The 18251-nt window shown below is 41.3% G+C and overlaps 1 protein-coding gene across 3 annotated transcripts in view; it reads left to right on the forward strand.

Annotated features, from left to right (window-relative positions):
- Window positions 1–18251, forward strand: part of IFRD1 (interferon-related developmental regulator 1) — a 55428-nt gene that overhangs the window by 17621 nt on the left and 19556 nt on the right. Inside the window, exons 2-5 of one of the 3 annotated variants that reach the window (XM_011955936.1) lie at window positions 10499–10773; window positions 15694–15798; window positions 15934–16018; window positions 16820–16944. In XM_011955936.1, the coding sequence (XP_011811326.1) occupies window positions 10680–10773; window positions 15694–15798; window positions 15934–16018; window positions 16820–16944 (409 nt within the window). In that variant the 5' untranslated portion in view covers window positions 10499–10679. Of the gene's footprint in view, window positions 1–10418; window positions 10774–15693; window positions 15799–15933; window positions 16019–16819; window positions 16945–18251 lie in introns of those variants that run through there. The other 2 variants (XM_011955935.1, XM_011955937.1) reach the window with 2 other exon arrangements.

Here is an 18251-nt window from a genome sequence, read left to right on the forward strand (position 1 = left end):
GGCTAGAGCTGTGTTCTGTGCCCAAGAATAAACCATTTATAAGAGGAATCAATTATGACCCAACCTCTGGAGCTGGGGTAGGTCTAGCCTTCCCCTGAAGCACATGGCCACTTGAAGGAGGTTGGATATCTGAACAAAATTGGGGTTCTGAGAATAACGAAGAGAGTAAGATGGATCTGCAGCAGGAAATCAATGATGTCTGCAACAAATTAATTTCAAAAGACTTTCTTTCTTTTTTTTTTTTTTTGAGATGGAGTCTTGCTCTGTTGCTTAGGCTACAGTGCAGTGGTGCAATCTCGGCTCACTGCAACCTCTGCCTCCTGGGTTCAAACAATTCTCCTTCCTCAGCCTCCAGAGTAGCTGGGACTACAGGCGTTCACCACCACACCAAGCTCATTTTGTGTTTTTAGTAGAGATGGGGTTTCATGGTGTTGGCTAGGCTAGTCTCGAACTCCTGACGTCAAGTGATCTGTCTGCCTCGGCCTCCCAAAATGCTGGGATTACAGGTGTGAGCCAAGGCATTCGGCCACAAAAGCCTTTCTTGAATGGAATGAAAATATTTACTAAGTGTGTCTTATTTATATAATCTTTTAGCAGTCTCAGCAGTTTGATAAATGGTTAGTTTTCTCTCTTGATTTTAATAAAACAATTAACATAATTATAATTTTAAGACTATTTAAAATAAATATTTCAATGTGATAAGCCTGGTACAGTCAATTTAATTTGGCATAGGTTTTTAAAGTGTCTGTTCAGAATTCTTTTGGCTGGATTGGTTCACAATAATTATCAGTAATGATGAATGAAATTTGGCAGTTCACTCCTCCATAATTTAGAAAGGTGCTAACATGCCTCCAAAGTGTTGGAGAATCTGTTCCTACTTCCTACTGCCTTTCATCTGAGTGTAAAAGATAGGCTTTTAAAGTCCCACTTGCAAATGCCTGGACAGTTTTCTGGAACTCCAAGAGACACTAATCAAGAAAACAGAGGGGTGCTAAGGAGAAACTGTGAACTGTCCCAGCTTGCAAGAAATAAAAACTGACTGGACCTAACTTAAGCATAAGAAACGGTTTATTTTAAAAGTTTTTTTTAAAAGTTCAGGCTGGGTGCAATGGCTCACCCCTGTAATCCTAGTACTTTGGGAGGCCAAGGTGGGCAGACTGTGTGAGTCCAGGAGTTCCAGACCAGCCTTGGAAACATGGCAAAACCCCGACTCTACAAAAAATACAAAAATTAGGCCAGGTGGGGTGGCTCACGCCTGTAATCCCGACACTTTGGGAGGCCGAGGCGGATCACGAGGTCAAGAGATCTGAGACCATCCTGGCCAACATGGTGAAACCCTGTCTCCACGAAAAATACAAAAATTAGCTGGGCATGGTGGTGCATGCCTGTAATCCCAGCTACTTGGGAGGCTGAGGTAGGAGAATTGCTTAAACCTGGGGGACAGAGGTTGCAGTGAGCCAAGACCGTGCCACTGCACTCCAGCCTGGGCAATAGAGTGAGATCCTGTCTCAAAAAACAAAAACCAAAACAAAAATTAGCCAGGCATGGTGATGCACACCTGTAGTCCCAGCGGGTTTGGAGGCTGTGGTGGGAGGGTCACCTGACTGCAGTGAGCTGTGATCGCACCACTATACTCCAGTCTAGGTGAGAGGCAAGACACCATCTCAAAAAAACCAAACCAAAACAAAACAAAAAAGTTCAGGGTGTCCCCTGGAAGCCTAAGGCAGGAATTCAGTTGAGTCTCTGGCAGTTCTGCCTACCTGGAAGTGGAAGCTCATGACGAGATGGGAAGATCCATTTCTTTCTCTGCTTCTCTCTATATTCCTGTTTCATTCTCTCCTCTCTGCAAACTTTCTTTCTTGTTTTTTCATGTCTGTGGTGGGCAGATGATAGCTACTTTTTATTCTCTGCTCAGAAGACAGTCCAGACCCTTCGAGTGTCTCTCAGTTCTAATTCTGAATTCCAAGGAGAGAGAATCTGATTTACAAATGATGCTGAGCTCCTGTGCTAGACTAGGAACTTTATGAGGCCAAATACTCTATTTTCAGGCATTCCTTTGTTCTCATGCTCTAGAACATGCTTGGTATATAGGGGACACCTGAGAAATGTTTGTTGAAGGAACTGAGACTTTTCCAAAAATTATGACTATCCAGTGTTGAAACTAGCAGCCCTGAAGAGTTGTGTGATTCCTAGCACTCACAGAGTTTAAGAAAAAAAAGGATAAATATCTGTTTACTAATATTAATGGCTAACATGTACTGTTTCATATACTCCTCATTCATATAGCTTAGATTAAGGAACTTGCACACAGTCATCAAACTAGTAAGTGGTTGATAAGGCATTTTGACTCTAGTTCTGTCTGTCTGGACCTAAACCTTGGTGATCCTCCAGCACAATATATGGCCTCCAATAAGATTTTTAGGAGCAATGCTGGAGGCATGGTTGACTCAGTCTAGTCTAGTCTTGTCCTTATAAGTCTGATCTGGGGCTTAGTAAATTTCTCCTCTTAACCACTTTATCAGCTCCCAACCAAAAGATCTTCCCTTGCTTACTGATGTCTAAAATTCCATCTTTAGGAGAGTCATTTCTTTCTTTGGTTTAATATAAGGAGTATCTCATCATTATAGAGTACTTGGGAGGTTACAAAGACCTTTACATAATGATGTCATTTTTATGACAATCCAGTGACATCAATAGGGCAGGGATTATTGACTCCCATTTCGAGATAAGGAAATGGAGGTTCACTGCAGCTAGGTGACTTGCCCCAGAAGAGATGACTGAACTCTCTAGGGAGCCGATGGACTCGCTGCTTAGGGGTAGAGAGGAGAAACCTCCTTGGTCATGTCCCTGGGGGTGGGTAGTGAAAGCTGATCTGTCATGAGAGAAGCAAGAGTCACCTCCAAATGGGCTGAGAGGGACGGACAGCCACAGGCCACCTGGCACTGAGTTCTGTTGCTAGACTAGGGACTTTCTGAGGACAAACACTATTTTCAGTCATCCCTTTGTTCTCATGCTCTAGAACATGCTTGGTATATAGTGAACACCTGAGGAATGTCTGTTGAAGGAATTGAGACTTTTCAAAAAATGACAAATATCCACTGTTGGAATGAGCTGCCCTGAAGAGTTGTGTGAGTTCTAGCACTGGCAGAGTTTAAGAAAAAATGGATAAATATCTGCTTACTAATATTCATGGCTAACACTAATTGTTTACTGTGTGCTGAGTACTGGGCTAAATGCTTTACACGTATTGTTTCATGTATTCCTCATTCCAGCCATGTGAAATAGGTTCTATCATTAACCACATTGAAACCAAGGCATGGAAGAGTGAAGTTACTTGCTCAAGAATCCATTGCAAATAGTATGGCCAGGATTTGAACCCTGTAATACTGAGTTAGAGCCTTGGATCTTAATCATGTTGTCAACGGTTTCCTAGATGAGGCAGGAGTCTGAAGTAGGTCATCCCTTCAGAAATTTTCAACTACGTAAGATTCTCTGGTTGTTGGCCATAAGATTAGTACTACCACACAGAGAAAGCTGGGAACAAGAACTGGTTGTAGACTGGGTGTGGTGGTTCATGCCTGTAATCCCAGCACTTTGGGAGGCTGAGGTGGGAGGACTGCTTGAGCACAGGAGTTCGAGACCAGCCTAGGCAACACAACACAGCAAGACCCCATTTCTACAAAAATAAATAAGTAAATTAGGTAGGCGTGGTGGCATGCATCTGTATCTCAGCTACTCAGGAGGCTGAGATGGGAGGATTGCTTGAGCCCAGGAGGTCAAGGCTGCAGTGAGCTGTGATGGCACCACTGTACTCCAGCCTGGATGACAGAGGGAGACCCATCTCAAAAAAAGCCCCCCCACAAAACGGCTGGGTGTGGTGGCTCATGCCTGTAATCCCAGCACTTTGGGAGTTGAGGTGGGTGGATGACTTGAGGTCAGGAGTTCGAGAGCAGCCTGGCCAACATGGTGAACCCCGTCTTTACTAAAAATACATGAATTAGCTGGGCATGGTGGTGAATGCCTGTAATCCCTCGGGAGGCTTTGGCAGGAGAATTGCTTGAACCTGGGAGGTGGAGGTTGCAGTGAACCGAGATTGCACCATGGCACTCTAGCTTGGGCGGCAAGAGCAAAACTGTCTCAAAAAAGAACCCCCCAAAGCGAACACCTTCTCCAACAAAAAAACAAAAACAAAAACAAAAAAACAAAACTGGCTGTAGAATGTAGAGAGGTTTGGTAAAGAACAAGTTGATTTTAGTTATGTTTGGTATGAAGAGTCAGGATATCCAAATGGAAAAGTCCAATGATATCTTTATGTTCAACAAAAAGATAATTCCTACTTACGCTGTTGCCATAAAAAGTTCTTCCAACACAATGCGTCATAACTATCCTAGTTTGGCTGTGTGTATCATGGTACTTATGGCTCACAGCACCCTGCTAACACAGTCTCATATTTTATTATTGATAATACTGCAGTATTGTGAGATAAGCAACATCCCTGTTTTAGAAGACAATTAAACATTTACTGTCTTTTGTCAGAAATTTCATTAGAGAAAGTGTATGTAATTTCAAAACTGAAAACCACGTAGAAGTGTCTTCTACACAACAAAAAGAAAAAAGCAAACAAAATATATCTGCAGCCTTGAAGAGTTCTAACTAAATTTGCCCACTGTATCATTTCTTAGCAAACAGGGATCTCAAATTTAGCATGCTGTATTATCACCATTCTTGGCAATAACACAAAAATTGCAAACATATTAAGAAAACAATGCAATCTAAAACATAACAAGTGATAATCCATGTAAAAAATTATTTGATGGAATAACATTACTATTTAATAATAAAGTTCTGCTAAAGCTTTATAAATATCAGAAAAAACTTACACTGGCAAATAATCACCAGGCAGTCAACAATTGAATGTCCCCAGTATACTGATACTAGGGGTGAAGAGACTCTAAGAAAAGGGGGAAGAAGGCAAGATTTAGCTTCAACGGGCCTTTTTCGCAGGATTGCAAATAAAACCCATGACTCTGGACATTAAAATGGCAACAGTGACACTGGGGACTACCAGAGGCAGGAGGGATGGAGGGGGAAAGAGTTGAGAAACTACTGGGTACTATGCTCACTACCTAGGTGACGGGATCATTCATATCCCAAACCTCAACATCATGCAATATAACCACGTAACAAACCTATACATGTATACCCTGAATCTAAGATAAAAGTTGAAATTATAAAAAAGCAAACAAGAAAACCCATGACTCCTGGGAACAAGCAGTCAGGTTCCCATATGGCCAAAGCAAGCCACGGGCAAACTTGGAATCAGTTAGTAGGTTTTCATCACAGACTCACTGTTTACCAATGGTACGACCTTGGGGAAGTTGCAAAACCTCTCTGAGCTCATTTCTTCATTCACAAAATGGTAAAACTAATCTTTTCTGTATAGGGTTGCTGTAAGAATTACATGAGAGGTGTGAAAACAGTCTAGAACAGTGGCAGTGTGGACTTCCAATAAATGTTAGCCTCATCCTTTTCCCCACATTAGTTCCTTTGCTTTTAAGAAAACTGCTAAAATACAGAGGAAATTGACTCTCTCATTCAATTAAACATATACACTTATTGTCTACTGGGCCACTATGTACAGATGTATAGGTTGTTCCTTGCTGAAGGGAGACTGGTGACTGGATTCCAGCCCATAAACACTCATCAGGCTTGGTGTTCTGCTTCTAATTTGCACAAAGGTGCTACATGTGTGTTTCAGAAGTGACAAAACTGGGCTTTGGCCACATGTAGCTTGCAGCTTGTGTCTGAGGGGAAAACAGACAAGTAATCAAGAACTACAATACATATTGAAAAAAAAGAAGTAAAAGAAAACACTACAATACATATAATTAACGCTAGTCTAAAGAAGGCACTACAGGCACAAAAAAGAAAGACATTTAAATCAGACAAGTTGGGGGGCCCAGGATTAGCCGCCCAGGATCAGTCACTTAAAGGATGACGGGGAGATCGTAGAGAAGGATGTTCTAGGCAGAGGAGGGACATTTAATTATTAATACATTTATCCATTCAGTAAATGTGTTTTGTTAGTTCATGTCTTTTATTAACTCATATACAAGTAACTGTCTTCCGGTTTGCTGAAGCAATAAGTGAGACATTTGTCACAATAATGTCTGCCAAAGTGGCTGGCCATAAACACTCCAGCACGACATTCATCTGAAGAGCACTCTAGATGAAGGTGACTTATTTTGCCATTCTCATCCACCTTACAGTATTTCAGGACGGCCAGCTTCGCCTTCTGTTGCTTACACTTATCCTTCTCAGGAGTGGTATAAACGTTCAGTAAATACTAATTGAATATCTAAGTGCCATGTACGGTTCCAGTACTGAAGATACAACAGTGAATAAAACAGACAGGATCTCCTTCCTTGTAATTCTAACATTCTAGTAGGAGAGACAAAAATGATTGGGCCAAAAAAATATTAAGTAGTGAGATGTACTTTGGGAGAATATAAGCAGGGTGGAGGTGCTGGTGGTAGGTAGGGTGAGGATGTGACCTTAGAATGGAGAGTGGAAGAGTGGGAGAGTAGGAAGGCCTCTTCAGGTAGGTGTCATTTAAGGTCAGATCTGAATGGCAACTGTGGGAAGCTCCGGTTGATCATTCAGGCAGTGGGAGGAGCTGTTGCAAAAGTCTTAAGCAGGGAATGAACTTTGTGTTTTTGAGTTGGGAAAGACCAGCGTGGCTGAAGTGCAGTGGGTGAAAAGAGGGGCAGGAGATGCAATATGGAGAGAGGCAGGTGCCAAACCTAGGTGAGGTCTGGAAGCTTGAGAGTGGTGAGCTCAGAGCCCTGCTAAGAGTTTGATATGGCATTAGGAAAGGGACTGTTAGGTGATGAGAGAAGTGATTTGGGAGATATAGGCAAGAAATGGATTCTGACAAGCCCTACATGGAGGATCTGGGAGGCATTATTTCTGCTCAGTGCCATGCAGAGAATCCCAAGGAGGCCATGACTAAAGTCATTCAAAGAAAACCTTTCATGTTTATGCCTTCAAGGAAGGTATGAATATGAATCTTATCTCTATTACTTGTTCTTGAATCAAAGTCATCAACGCACAGACTCCATGAGAACTTAGAACTTTTCTCTAGTGTGCCCCTAAATTCTGATTAATGTAAAATTTATTTTTGCAATATTTGAGTATACTTACCGTGATGGTGATTTCTGTTCGATGAAATGTTAAACTAAGTTGTTTTATAAGAGAATATATTTTACAATGACTTAAATGTTGAGGTAGCACATGTTGTCATGCTGGTAACAAATACGTGATATTTTTTTACTAGAGCAGGAGAGAATTTTGCCTACTGGTACATGAGGCAGACATTGTTATTTGTCTACCTTATATCCATGGTTTCTCCTTCATTCTTAACAATAGAACCTCAATTTTGTTTGCCAATGAGCCCAACCAAAAAGACTTGTGTTTTAAACTTCTTTGCAGCTAGGGATCATCTTGTGACACAGTTCTGGTCAACATGTAGGTGGAAGTTTCTAGGGAGCATGATCTTTCCTGAAGAAAAAGGCAAAATCTGGAGAAAGCCCCTTTTCCTGTTCCCTTTCGTGCTTCCCCTTCCTTTCTGGTATTTGTAATCATTTAGTGACTTGATGTTTGGAGTCTCCTAATTTCTTTAAACATGATGCAAAACAGTATGTGGAGCTGAAGACCACTGTCCCATGAGGAGTTGGGCTAAATCTTTGTGATATTTGCATTGGTCTGGAGCTAAACTGTAGAAGTAAAACTATAGTAAGGTAATTTTATCAAAAGTACAATATCTCTCAGAATTCATTATACTGAAGGCTATACTTCACGTATGTAGTGACAAGTAGTTTCTCCCTTTCCTTGATCCAGAATGTATGTATGTAGTGATACATTTCTGCCTTTCCTTGATCCCGAAAAATCTAGTCAACAATTATTTCTTAAATGTTCATTTAACTATATATACACTGACTATAATTTCAATTTTAAATGTAACACTTCTTTTTGTGCCATGAGGGATACAGAAATGATGAAACCAAGATTTTTTCAAGTTCTTGGGTCTACAGATTTAAAAAAAAAAAGAAAGAAAAGTAAGAAAAAAGAAAAAAAACAAATTAAAATAAAAAAAGATTTTTGTTCTTGGAAAGCTGATAATTTCATGAGATGACACATGTGTTCACAAATACATGTAAAACAAGTATGTATATGATGTGGTGGGCCATGGCCAGGCCTGCCCAAGAAAAACTAAGTGGATGTGAAAGGATTTGGAAAAAAAGCCCCTGCCCCAAATGCAAAGCACACATTTCCAGGGCTCGAACCTGGACCTTAGGCCTAGGTGATGTGCCTCCAGAGTGGTAAAACTGTTGCCTTATGTATAGTACAAGTCGTTTCTGGATGGTGAAGAGCCTAGGGTTATTAAAGTTATTGAGTCTACAATTCTATGAGACATCTCATTCTGTCTAGACCCCGTCACTGAGTTGCAGCGTGCCTCTAGATACAACGAGTCAGTGCGAGCTGCTTCCTCCCCGACAACCTGCCTCTGTATCTGGTTTCTGTGCTCTGTGCAGTTTACTGGCTGCTTCAGGATTAAAAAACGTAAAAGCAACCCTGAAATGTTGCCCATTTTAGCATCTTTGAGTAGGCCGTGTGGGGAGGTAGTAAGTGCCATTAGGGCATTATTAGGATGAGTGTTAAAGAGTTGTGAGGAGGAAGAAACAATTCTGGCTGGAGGCTTCAGGAAGGTGGCAGCATGAGCTACCTCTTGAAAGACGGATAAAATTTCTTAAGGTGAAGATGGGAGGAAAGGCATTTCAAGAAGAGGAAAGAATATGAATGAGGAAATGGAGGTAGGAGAACAGAGCTGTGTATTGGAAATGAAAAGCATCCCGTTTGGCTGAAGAATAAGGACTGTATGAGGAAGCAGTGAAAGATGAGGCTAGAAAGGGAGTCAGGGCCAGGCTAAGAGGGTTGGCATTTAAAAATTAGTCACGGGAACCATGGAATGTTTTTGAGCAACTATTAAAGCAGGTGGATTAGTAAAACAGAGGACACACAAATAAATCTGGCAGCATTACTGTGCATGAAACATGGAAGAAAAGACTGGGAGGTCGCTTAAAATGCCCAGGCATGAACTGAGGTCACATGTGATCACAGAATAGGACAGGAATTTAAGAGTGTTACTTTAAAACTAATTGCTTTGTGTGTGTGTGGGGGGGGTGTATCAAAGAGAAAAAAGACTGTGAATTTGAGTTTTGTAATTTAACACACGGGAGGATAATAAATAGTACAGTGAACAAAGGGAAGACAGGAAGAAGGAAATACAGTATTTGTTTCAGAGATGTGGGGTTGAGGTACAAGTGGAACATTCTGGTGGAAATGTGCTACAGGCAATTGAAAATAGAAGAATACAGCTCAGCTGAGCGGTGGAGTGGCAGATGACTCACCTACATTGAGGTGAGTCAGGGACTTTGATCTGTCATAAGCATAGTATATGAACCTAATAACAGGCTCTAAATACTTGACAAATGTCCTAACAAGGAAGTCAGAGATCTAGGAGAGTCTTGAGAAAAAAACCAAAACTGCGATTATTGATATGCATAACTTATGTTTGTTTTACCAGCTGTGAAGCTCGCAGAAACTCTTATCCTCAATTGACCTCCCAACTGGCAGGTAGTATTGTCAAGGGACACATTCTTGTATAGAAACTCACAACGCTGAATTGCCATATATTCCTAGTCTAGAATCTGAGATATACACGAACTCCACAACTAAGTAGACGAAAGCATCCCTTTTTTGGGGGGTTGGTGGGGGCACATAACCCTGAACCATGGTCCAATTACAGGTACAGTACTGATGATGGCGTAACTAGTTCATGGAACTAGTTAAAACTAAAACCATGGAAATGTTCCCCAGGAGAGGTAGGGCTGTGTGCCTGGCAGGTGCCGCAGGGAAGTAGGGGAAAGGTGAAGGAGAACACCAGCCTCCGGAGAAAGAGAAGCAAAGGTGATTGCATAGCTGCCAGCTAGAAGTCGACTCCGGTCATCGGGCGTACTCGCCCCCCTTGCGCATCGCCGGTGACTACCTCACCCAGTTCCAAGGCGGGGGCCGAGCGGAGGCAGGGGTGGGGTCACCAGGAGAAAAAGAAGTAGGCAGAAAAGCCCGTAGGGAAGAAAGGGCTGGAAGGAGGCCCCGGCCCCAGCCTTACTACGTTTCCCAGAATTCAGTGAGGCCACGAAGACAGGCTCCCTGGGCGCGGACGGAAGACCGACCGCATGGGATTTGTAGGCAGGATCCGCGCCCCGCCCGAAGGAGGATTCCAGCGGGGAGGTGTGCAGGGATTGGCTGGGGAGAGCTCAAGTCCCGCCCACATGGTGACGTCAGGCGGCGGTCTTGCTACTTAAGGCGTCGAGGCCTCGCCTGCCCCGCCTTAGCTCCCGCGCTAGAGAGAAACATGTGTCGTTTCCGATCACAGCTCTTCACGGGGATTTCTGCTGCCGCCACCGCCCACTCTTACCCCCGCCGTTTCTCGCCTCTGTTGTTAGCCGAAGACTCGCCTCTCAGCCGCCCGCCGCACAGACGCACGAGTAAAAAGTGCAGCTCCATCGGCTGATCCTCGCTAAGCTCCGACTCTAGGCGGCACCGGGCGTCCCACGATGCCGAAGAACAAGAAGCGGAACACTCCCCACCGCGGTGGCAGTGCTGGCGGCGGCGGCTCAGGAGCAGCTGCAGCGACGGCGGCGACAGCAGGTAAGGGGTATCCCCGCCGCCGGCATCCCGGTTGCCGGCCAGGCTGGCGAGTCTCCCATTCTTGGGCACGGTGGGAGTTGTAGTTCTTTCTCTGCTCTACACGTTTGCGTTTCCAGGGTGCGTGGTTTGGCCACTGAACTACAATTCCCAGCGTGCCCTGGGCGCCGCTCCTCGCGCGATGTAGATCTGGCGTGCGAACCGGACTCTTGGCACCGGCTGTGGGGGCGGGGAGGAAGGGGTCCATGGGCCTGAGAGTGTGTGGGAACAGGGGCTGACCGGGAGCTGAGCGGGAAAGGAACTATTCTCAGAGTTCCTTTCTCTGCGGCGATCTCTCCCGATCTCTCCCTGACCACGGGTGGGGAAGAACAGGGAGTTGGGTCCATGCCGTCACTGGCCGCCTTTGAGCCCCCGGCTCCAGTATGGAGCTCCTGGGATGCCAAACGTCCGGCGGGTTTGGACGGGCTCTTGCGTCACGCGGCCTGGGCCTTGCGCTGTGGGCCCGGGGTGACGCAGAGGCTTCGGGGAAGTTTTCCGTCCCGCCTGTCCACCTGGCCAGGCGGAGGCCTCGGAGGCGGGGGGACCACTTTCTCCCCCCTAGGCTGTGCTCCTGCCCCTAACTGGCACCTGCAGAAGCCTCGAACCTCTAGCACCTCTGCGGTCACCCGAGGCGACGTCCTGCTCACGGGGGAAAGAAATGCGTTCTCCTTTGTGCTGCATTCTATATGTTCTCTGCAGTGAGCCCCAGAGAGGCAGGGTGTTGGGGAGCTTAGGTTACAGTTGGCTAAAAGTTGAGGTTATTGGGCCCTCGCTACGAAGTTGAAGTTTTTCCTGGGTGGGATGGGTAGGTGCTTAACTGAATTTATGGTTTTCTACTTACCATATGGTTAAGAAAAAGGATTCCAATTGGAATTGGAAGGCCCTTCTAGGAGAGACCCCAATAAACTCAAATCGAATATTAAATAACCTGGGTAATATTTTATTTAGAAATTTAAACAGGAGTTAAATATTGGAGTATTCTCCGACGTTATCGCACTGGAGCTATTAGCCATTAGGTATTTTTGAACACAGTTGTCACTCTGCCACGGCTGCCACTCAGAACGATGTGCCTTTGTTCACAAGAAAAGTAAATATGCGGGTTATGTTGTTAAAGGTTATTGGAAAATGGCATTTGGAAAGCTCAAAAACTCGTGATCATGTATTAAACATTTAATACTTGACCATAGGGAGGGATTCTTAAAACAGTAATCTTTTCCATTTTTTTAGGTGCCTCTTTATTTTGAATACTCTCCATGTTGATGAAATTCATTCTTTATCAAGATGTAAAATATGTAATTAGTTTATTGTGGCCTCTGATTGCTTTACGTGAATTGAGGATACTTTTTTTTTTTTTTTAGGGGGAAGGGAGTCTGTCTTTGTCGCCTAGACTGGAGTGCAGTGTGGTGTGATCATAGCTCACTGCAACGTCTTAACTCCTGGTCTCAAGCAATTCTCCCACCTCAGCCTTCTGTAGCTAGGACTATGGGCATGTGACACCATTCCTGGCTATTTTTTATATTTTTTGTAGAGACAAGGTCTGTGTTGGCCAGGCTGGTCACAAGTCCCTCGTCCCCAGGGATCCTCCTGCCTCAGCCTCCCACGATGCTGGGACAGTGCCTGGTCTGAGGACATTTCTTACCACTGTGTTTCAGCTTTTCCTCATCTGAATCAAACATTTCTGGAAGATATTTATTTTATTCTTTTACCCTTTTGTTGATGAAATGGAAAAGTTTGAAAGCTAAAGTTGTAATGATATTAGTAATGGCCTAGATCACGCACAAACCTTTATTCCCGTCTAAAGTTTCTGGGCAAGCCTCCTTCCGTTTTTGTGCTTACAGTACCTATACAGGCCTCTGGTGGCTGTGCGGGGATTGCCTTTTAAATTTTGCCTCAGGGCTCTTTTGTGACCTTTCATCAACTTTATTGCTGCTACCTTTTCACTATTTTAGTAGAAAAGATCCGTTTCACCACTGAATTTTAGCATATGTAAACAAATGGAAAATTATTCTTTAATTAATTTATAACACAATACATGCTTTGAATATCTTTGGAAGTATGTGCTAGAACTTGTTAACTGTGGTTGCCTCTCAGAAGTGGAACTGGGGAAAGGGATGGGGTGAGATTTACTTTTTGAAACTTTAACTTGGTCCCATGTGAATGTTTTATGTCTTTAATAAACAATTAATAAATAATAGTTGAGTAGAAGAGATGGAAAATTACACAAACTTTTGCTTACTTACAAGCCACTTACCTAATTGGTATTTTTAAATGACATCTAGAAGAAATGGGATTCAAATGAGGTCTCCACTATATAACCAAATTGTCATTATTACTTTAATGACTTTTCCATTTAAACTATTTTTTATGTTAGTGGAGAGTTTTAGGAAGGTAATAAAATTGACTTCTTTTATACAGGTATGTCATAGCACTTAATTTAAAGAGAATGTTTTCAAGAAAGAACAAAACCTTGTTAGTAAGCCCTCTAGAAATAATTTATGTACCTAGAGTGCTGTCTCTTTCACGGTACTTAGGCTCACAGCGTGGGTGAGTTTGACCTAGATATCAGACATTCATACAGGGTTTTTTTTTCTTGATATTTGTATATGTGTATTTTTTTTCTTTCCCTCAAATCTTAGAAATCATTAATACTGATGAGTTAAGGGACCAGAGTAAGAGCTGCATAGGAGGAATACTCTCAGAAATAGGCTATAAAAAAGAAAAACTGTGAATTGACTTGTGAATAAATGTTAATAAAATTAATCAGATGACACTCATCTATTGCCATGACTTCAGTCATAAACACGAGGAAGATAGATCCAGAAATAGAGTATGATGTCATAGGTCTTTGTTTATTCCTGTCCTAAGCACTCTAAGAAATTTTGAGATTTTGGCTTCATTACTTAATCTTTATGGTTTACTACTTTGGCACCACGCAAGCAAATCTGAAGGCCACTTGCTTGCTGTGTTAATTTAAAAATCTGCTAAATTCTCTGTTTTGATTTTAAAAAAAGATAACTCCTTTAAAAAAAAAATCCAGCCCAACAGTAACAGGCTTAAATTTGGAGCATTAAAAAAAAAAACAAAACCCTTAGGGTGGAGACGTTTGAACATAGGAACTTTGATTTTACTGAAAGGGAATTAGGTTCAGAGGTTAATCAGGTGACTCACTGTCACTTTTAGGGCAGAATTTGGGACTTAACTCAGTGCTGATTGTAGTGCATGACTTGGCAGGCCTTTTATTAATGCAAAATCCCTAAGCGACTGTGTATTTATTCCTGAAGTTAATGAAGTTGAAAGAAAGATTCTAGTTTTTAAAAAGATTTTATTTTTTTTAGTAACAGCATTGGTACTTTTTTTTTTTTTTTTTCTTTTTTTTTGAGACAGAGTTTCACTCTTGTTGCCCAGGCAGGGAGTACAATGGTGCTATCTTGGCTCACTGCAATCTGTGCCGCCTGGATTCAAGCGATTCTCCTGCCTCAGCCTCCCAAATAGCTGGGATTACAGGCGCCTGCTACCAGGCTCAGCTAATTTTTGTATTTTTAGTAGAGACTGGGTTTTGCCATGTTGGCCAGGCTGGTCTCGAACTCCTGACCTCAGGTGATCTGCCAGCCTAAGCCTCCCAAAGTGCTGGGATTATATGTGTGAGCCACCTCGCCCAGTCAGCATTGGTACTTTTAAACTCTTGCACGTTGTATAGAACCTTTCCCTTAAAGGTAGTTTATCTGATAGGCTTTTATACTATATCAAATACCAAAACTTCTATTTTAAGCCTTTTTTTCTTCTCTCACTTTAAGTTGTCTTTAAAACTACCCTGTCTTAACTCCTTAATTCCCCTTAACATAAGACATGTGTAACCTAAAAACCTATTCACCAGTTCATGTTTGCTAAGCCCGGCCATTCTCATTGGAAAATGTATTTGTCTTACTCTTATGATTATCTATGATACAACATTCTATTTCTGGATCTGTTTTCATTGTTTTCATGATTTGAAATCATGGTCTGGAAATAATTTTTTCATCTTCATATCAGTTTTTTTTGAGACAAGGTCTTGGCCTGTTGCCCAGGCTGGAGTGCAGTGGCACCATCTCGGCTTACTGCAGCGTCTGCCTCCCGGGCTCAAGCGATTCTTCTGCCTCAGCCTCTCGAGTTGCTGGGACTATAGGCGTGCACCACCACGCCGGGCTAATTTTTGTATTCTTAGTAGAGACGGGGTTTCACCATGTTGGCCAGGCAGGTCTCAAATTCCTGACCTCGGGTGATCCACCTTCCTAGGCCTCCCAAAGTGCTAGGATTGCAGGCGGGAGCCACCACCCACCTTCCTATCAGTTTTGGTGTCATAAAAAAATGAGTGCCTCAGCTGTGGGGGCGCAGTGACTCACACCTGTAATCTCAGCATTTTGGAGGCCGAGGTGGGTGGATCACGTGGGTGGTTCACGAGGTCAGGAGTTCGAGACCAGCCTGACCAACATGGTGAAACCCTGTCTCTACTAAAAATACACAAAAAATTTGCCTGTAATCCCAGCTGCTTAGGAGGCTGGGGCAGGAGAATTGCCTGAACCCGGGAGGTGGAGGTTGCAGTGAACCAAGATCGCGCCACTGCACTCCAGCCTGGGCTACAGGGACAGAAAAAAAAAAAAGAATGCCTCTTGTTAGAGGACTGATGCGTATAGTTGATACATCATTGGTGCTTTGAAATACGTAATAGGTGAACTGACTTAGTTTAAGAATATTTAAGTATGTTCACTTGTGATAAAATTATCTCTTTTTATATGAGTCTGTGGTTTTATTACTGGATTTCTCTTAAGTAAACTTAAAAATTCCAAAGTTAAATATTTAGATATATGCAAATAAAATAACTTATCTCTTTTCTCTTTTACCTAATAGGTGGCCAGCATCGAAATGTTCAACCTTTTAGTGATGAAGATGCATCAATTGAAACAATGAGCCATTGCAGTGGTTATAGTGATCCTTCCAGTTTTGCTGAAGATGGTATGAGTTTTAAATTTAAATTTGCGACTTTAGGTAAAATGTTTCAGGTGGAGGAATTCTTGTAGCTAAGGTATACTATTGTTCCCTGTCTTTTTTTCTTTTACATTATGATGGCTGGTTTATATTATTTTTTAGGACCAGAAGTCCTTGATGAGGAAGGAACTCAAGAAGACCTAGAGTACAAGTTGAAAGGATTAATTGACCTGACCCTGGATAAGAGGTAGGCAATACTGGAAACTCCATTTTGTGTGATTCTACACTTGATCTTAGTCAAAAGCTAAGAGAAATGATTATTCTGTGTGATTCTAATCAGCTACCTTACATATATATAATTTGTGCAGCTCTCAGATAATAGCAATCTATTTTTCCAGAAGGTTAATTTGTTTACTTTGGATCATGTTTCTTGTTCCATTGGACTTTAATGTGTGTGGTAACATGCCATTAGAGTTTAGATTGAGTCAGATTAGTAATTGTTCTAGCATAACAGCACATACATAACTCTATTTGATTATAAAATAAATGAATTTGTTGAATTAAAACATAATGAAAACTTGCTTTAAGTGGCTTGTCCACTAATGTTGTTATGATATGAAAAAATGTCAAAGCTAGATTGTTTTTCTTCACTATAGCTTCAGAACTGACCTTAATAGAATTAAAAAGCCCTGAAGATGCAATTCTAGACGTTTATAGTTTTTTAAAAAGTGTAAATTTACTTAAATATGTAATATAGGAAAATATATACTCATACATTGAAACGATAAAATATTATGTAGGCATTTAAAGTTGTGGCTATCAAACTAAAAAAAATGCCATGATATAAAGCGGCCTTAAGTGTTTTGTGTAATAAGGTGAGTCATAGATGGAAATTAAATTATATTATTGACAAATGGTTAGAACTTGATGAGAATTAGATTTAAAAAATCTATACATAGATAAAGTTTAGAAGGAAATAAGATTTTAAAAAGTTACTTATTATATACTCCATCTGGATCTTCTTTCTCTTACATTGGGTGTTAAATAGTGCGAAGACAAGGCAAGCAGCTCTTGAAGGTATTAAAAATGCACTGGCTTCAAAAATGCTGTATGAATTTATTCTGGAAAGAAGAATGACTTTAACTGATAGCATTGAACGCTGCCTGAAAAAAGGTAATGCCCTTATTTTTGAGTCACAGACATAGAACTAATAAGAAGTATGTTATCTTCTTTTTGGTAACATTCAGTAATAGCACTGTAACACTGGTCTACTCTTAAAATTTTCTAATAGTCGAGTACACCATCTTGTTATAGTTCAAAATGAGACTAGTTAGAACTTTTTGTTTTACGTTAAAAAAAAAAAAAAAAGCTTGAAACTAAGAAGGATTGGGGTAGATTGTCATCATCCTTTTTTGTATCAGTAGAAGTGATGGTCATTCTCTTGTTACCAGAAAAACTTGAAAGTGTATGTCAGACATCTAGCTCATTTTTCCTTGCACTTATATAAAACATTGATTATACCTGTAAATTACATCATTTTCAGGATATCCCTTGGAATACTTGAATTCTAGAACTTTGTAATAGAAATTCTGGAATTCAAGTTGTTACAGTGATAGAACTTTTAAGACCAAAGAGAGATCTTAAAGATAATGTTGTCAGACCTTAAAGTCCAGTGTTACCAGACTTATCAGATTTAGGACCACCAAATTTAAAAAGACTTGTGACCAGGCATGGTGGTTCACATCTGCAATTCTGGCACTTTGGGAGACGGAGGTGGGAGGGTCGCTGGAAGCCAGGAGTTGGAGACCACCTGGGCAACAAAGCAATACTTGGTTTCTATTATAACAAACAAAACAAAACAAGATTTGGTGTCTGCCAACTTAGCCAAGTAAGAACATTATGAAAATAATTCTCTTCCACTATCATTATTTTATTAGCAAAATATTCTAGCACCAAAAATGTAGAAATGCACTTTTAAAAAATTGAATGAACTAAGCTTTATATTCTTATTTTTCTCATTTTACCTGAGAGTAAAAAATTTTGTTGTAAGTGAAACCTTTGATCAAATTCACCTCTTCCATTGAATAGAATAAAGAAAGGCCTAGGAAAACTGAGATGGATCTAAGCTTATAATATATCTTGTTATTGGTGTAGTTGATAGCAGACCCAACTTTTTAAAGATTACACAATGGCTCTGTTAAAGGTGTTTTACATTCAAACTGTAGCTATAATGGTTGTTGGACTAGATGACCTTTAAAAATTCCATTTTAGCTTGCATATTTTTTACATTTTTAATTTATCAGGTAATAGTTTAAGGTTAGTATTTGCCCCACACCTCACCTGTGGTATATACAGTTCTCAAGAGTTAATTTATATTTACCTTTATATAAATGTATTTTTTGCACCACTGCATTCCAGCTTGAGTGACAGAGTGAGACCCTGTCTCAAAAAAAAAAAAAGTTAATAAATGTATTTTTTAT

The sequence above is a fragment of the Colobus angolensis genome, unplaced genomic scaffold (genome assembly GCF_000951035.1).
Source record: "Colobus angolensis palliatus isolate OR3802 unplaced genomic scaffold, Cang.pa_1.0 Scaffold403, whole genome shotgun sequence".
Taxonomy (NCBI): domain Eukaryota; kingdom Metazoa; phylum Chordata; class Mammalia; order Primates; family Cercopithecidae; genus Colobus; species Colobus angolensis.